The sequence below is a fragment of the Phaethon lepturus genome, unplaced genomic scaffold (assembly GCF_000687285.1).
Source record: "Phaethon lepturus isolate BGI_N335 unplaced genomic scaffold, ASM68728v1 scaffold260, whole genome shotgun sequence".
Taxonomy (NCBI): domain Eukaryota; kingdom Metazoa; phylum Chordata; class Aves; order Phaethontiformes; family Phaethontidae; genus Phaethon; species Phaethon lepturus.
The window spans coordinates 37944-42446 of NW_010509600.1; the positions used below are offsets into that span (position 1 = coordinate 37944).

Here is a 4503-nt window from a genome sequence, read left to right on the forward strand (position 1 = left end):
ATTGAGGACAAAAAATCTCCAAACCCTAACAACAAAACTCTTATTCATGCGGCAGGCAGTCCATTTTTCAGCAACAATTCCAGGATTCATTGATGTTGAGTTGCATGGTGCTTCATAAAATTTGTAATATTTTAAGTAGCCAATTCTTAGTTAATTTTACCTTGTGGTGACTATAGAGACTGGAAGAACAACGTTTCAACATTATCAGGAAAATGAGCTGATGTATCCAATTTCAGGCACTGCCATTTGTCACAAGGATCAATATATAGAGGTTTTTTCAAATTACATTTTCACCTCAGTGTTGCCTCTCTGATATTTTTACAAAATGTTGTATACTTGTAGTAATCTAATTTTCACAAATCAACCCTTTCTTTATGACTTACTACTTTTCAAAATGTTTTTGAATTTAGATTTTGAAAATTTATATTTTAAAAATACTTTTCAAAACTTTTCTAAAGCTTTTTAATTTTGGGAAAAAAACCTTTTCATTTTATTTCTCTGTTTTCTTCTAAGAAGCAAATTTTCTGTAATATTGTCAGATACTTTTTGCACACTAAAATTAATCTCTCTGAAATTAACAGTGTAAATTATAATTTTAAGATGATAAATTTGTTACTTTTCTAAGGGAGAAAAAAGTACTCAGCTAAAAAACAATCCAAAACAAACAAGCAAGCAAAACCCTTGCAGAAACCTCCACTTTTAGAGCTGACCCAATCAGCAAAAAAGGACCCTGGCCAGCACTGCAAAACTCCAGGAATGGTGCTGAAAAACTCAATATGGTCTCAAGTCAGCTTGAACTTGCCTGTTAGTGTCCTCTGTCCTGCAAGTGGAGAATCCATACAGTCTTTTCTATGTGAGTTCTCATCAAAAACTCATCTAATTCAAAGGCTCTGCTGTTCTCGTGTTTATAATTTCTTTTCTACAGTCCCATTATACTAACAGTCGGTATAAAATAAGAAGTTGGACTCAAATCCAAAACAGCAGTGCTGGATGGATGTTCCATAGAAAACTACATAACAGCTGCTCTTTCATAAGCAGGAAGTTAGAAATGTCATAATACCTTCTCAACAGGATAAAAGGTAACCCTGGACCTACAAGTAGCAGCACATTTGCAGAAAGCTTTCCTAAGCTGAATCTATTCCCCATTGGTCAGTCATAAACCAGCTTGTGTTACTGCATTTGACTGCCTGCTCTATGATGGGTTGGAAGACTGGACTGGACTGGCCAGCATTGAGGAAGCTGTGGGGAGAGTAGATGACCAGTCACTGTTTTTCTCCAATGGATCTTTGTCTAAATGTTGCTTTATTTCAAAATTCTTCCTGCTGGGGAAAGTTCATAATGTGCTCAAGCACATTATTAAAACCTCTCTTGTGGCAGTGGTTCAGAAGCTTGACTCAAAGCAAAATTATAAGATATTTTGGCTAATATTTAACAGGAAAAGAAATAGTAATGTCTCAGATATTAGTTGGGAAATGGGAACAACACTGGCTCTGAAATAGTTTGCCAAGGGGAGAGCCTGGTTTGTACAGGGAGAGGGGAGGATCTCCTCCTCTTGGGGGAGGATCCAAAGACTGCACTTAGCTTAACATTGGATTTTTGTTGACAACACAAGAGGGCTTATGCACACAGAAGGGATGGCAGTACAGAATTCAGCTAGCCTAAAATTAGGTGCCTGAAGTACTGTTAGCAATAAAACAGTGGCAGGGGAAGATGAGCTGTCCCACAAAGAAACCAGATTGCTACCAGAATGGAAACTAGCTAGTTTAAGGCTAAAGTTTCTCAAGTCAGAAAAATATTTTTGTTAAGTGTCTGGAAAGATAATTTTCTGATTTGACTAAAATGTCAACAAACGAAGTCACTGAGGGTGTAGTTGTTTTGCAAATTATGTTATCAAACCAATTTAAGTTATTTTGTTAAAATAGCCACAGACAAAAAGTCATGTAAAGGAACAGCTATAGCCTTAATATGTTTTTTAAAAATACTGTTCTCAACAAGGCTTTATACCTGTAGCCTGCTTTCATATTTCCTTAGCAGCATGAGATCCGTTCATCTGCTGATACTATTCTTCAATTTTAACAATAAGTGAATTTGAAGTATATGAAGAATCTATGGTTAAAACGTCTTTTTATGGGAATCTAGGTCTAGAAGAGCTGACAATTTTAAAATCTAAAAGAATTCCAGTGTCTAAAGGATATACATGAACTATCTCTGTGTTTTCTGGTTTATACCTGCTCACAGAAAAATCCCATAGAAGGGGATTCTTTGAGTGGCAGAGAGAAGATGTATGGTGCTCTTCACTGGACCTTTGTTACAGGAGACATGCAAAAGTTTTGGCTGGAATAAAGCTGTAGCTAAGGCACTGCTCAGCTCTATTAGTTGTTGCAACTACCATATGGACCATAAACAGTTCTTATGGGTTGGTTTGGTCTTCCGTTGCCTGGCCTGTTATCTCCTCTTAGAGACTGTAATTTCTAACCCTTTCTCACACTTTTGTTCATCAAGAATTAAACCCTCCTTTATACACTCATTTATGCCCATGTACAAAAAAGTGTCAAAATAACAAATGATTAAGAACTTAATACACTGGTTTATGCTAAAAAAAAAAAAAAAAGAAAAATACTCAAAAGATCAGAGAGAAATGCACAAAATAGATATATACCTCTTTGCTTTCTTCCAGGTCTGATTCACTACTAAATTCCTCTGTGTTTAGATTTTCAAAGTCAGATTCACCCACAGCAATCGGCACTGTCACAGTGAGGCTTGGGTTGTTTATGAATGACATGTAATCACTTTCATCAATTATGTATTTTTCCACACTGCTACCTGTACCTATGCCACTAGTTGTTCCATTCGCATCTTTAATATAGTCATGGTCCTTGCTTAGTTCCACGGTTGTATGGTTAGAAATACAGCTATTTTTGTTGTTCAGATCTTCAAGTGGTTTGATTTCATCTAAAGCTTTTTGTTTTTTAACAAAAGCTTTTTGTATGAATTCGCGTGCTTTTCTTTTCACATAATCTATGCCCTTCTGCATTCTTGCTACAGCGATTTGGAGATTATTCATTTCATTGTCATCATCTGTCACGGCAAGGTTGTCTGCACTAAATGAGCTCAAGAGCAAGGCCAAAAATAGGTTCAGGACCTGCAGAAAGGTAGAAAAAAAGGACATTCTGAACTTTATCCTAACAAAGAACACTTATTTTATTAAAAATTGTTATATTAGTGACATCAAAGACTGAAATCCCCATAATTCACCATAACCAGAGAAAAGCACCCTTAAAACTTTCTCTCTTCCCCATAAAAGACTGAGCTTTTAAAATTTCGCTTAGGCCCTTTTCACTATTCAAAAATACTCCTACAACTGTTTGTAAATGTGTCTTTAAATCCCCACAGTATATAAATATTTTGATTCAAAATTCTATAATCTAAAAATGGACATGACGGATTTGCTATTCAGTATCATTAAAAAGTTTAATTTCTCTCATCACACAAGAGTAGATTATTTAGGTAACTAATTATATAGGATAAATAATAAAAAAATCCACAGTAAATGGTTTATAAAGAGCCCATAAACTAAAATTATTTGAAGCACAAAATATTTACAGAGAGCCAAAAAACAAATTAAGAATGTGACTAAGTGCTCACTCTAACATTCTTAGGATTTTGATATTGCAAAATACTTTGTTCTCATTCCAGAAAAGCTCTTAAGCTTAACTTTAAGCATTGCTTGAAACCACCTGCTTAAGTGCTTTGTTGAAGCAGAGCCAGAGCACTTAGGTCACTTCAGGATTGAGCCCACTCTATTGCCAAATAATTTTTTGCTAATGCTTTGATTACATACCACTAGGTTTCCAATCACCATGACCATCATGAAGACAGTAAGGCACATGGCTTGGCCAGCAACCTGCATGCAGTCCCACATTGTTTCTATCCATTCTCCACACAACACTCGAAATACAATCAAAAAAGAGTGAAAAAAATCCTGCATGTGCCAGCGTGGAAGTACACAGTCACTTGCAATTTTGCAGACACATTCCTTGTAGTTTTTCCCAAACAGCTGCATCCCAACCACAGCAAAAATGAACACTATGATGGCCAGCACCAGGGTCAAATTGCCCAGAGCTCCCACAGAGTTACCAATAATTTTTATCAGCATATTTAGTGTTGGCCAAGATTTTGCCAACTTGAAAACTCGTAGCTGGAAGAAAAGAAAAATATTGTTAGGACAACCATCAAGAAAGACACAAAGATATTTTAAAGTTAATTTGTGGAGATTTACTGAAGCTACTGGTCATATTACATGGAATTTGAAACCTAGGCTTCATCTGTTAAAATAATCTGTGCCACTTTTCTGATGGTATTTGTAGAGGAGACCTATTCTTGTGATGCCAATCAGAGCACAACACATTTGTGTCGACAAGAGTCGACTTGTTTCTGCAAAGCAGAATGTCTAAAGTGTGTATATATCTATATATATTTTTATACATATAATAGATATATCTA

At 35.7% G+C, this 4503-nt stretch overlaps 1 protein-coding gene across 1 annotated transcript in view; it reads right to left on the reverse strand.

Moving 5' to 3' along the window:
* Positions 1-4198, reverse strand: part of LOC104616383 (sodium channel protein type 1 subunit alpha) — a gene marked incomplete at its 5' end in the record, with an annotated part of 38772 nt that extends 34574 nt beyond the window's left edge. The window contains 2 exons of the mRNA XM_010281747.1: positions 2660-3142; positions 3842-4198. Coding sequence (XP_010280049.1) covers positions 2660-3142; positions 3842-4198 — 840 coding nt within the window. The remainder of the gene's footprint in view (positions 1-2659; positions 3143-3841) is intronic.
* Between the last annotated feature and the right edge of the window lie 305 nt (positions 4199-4503).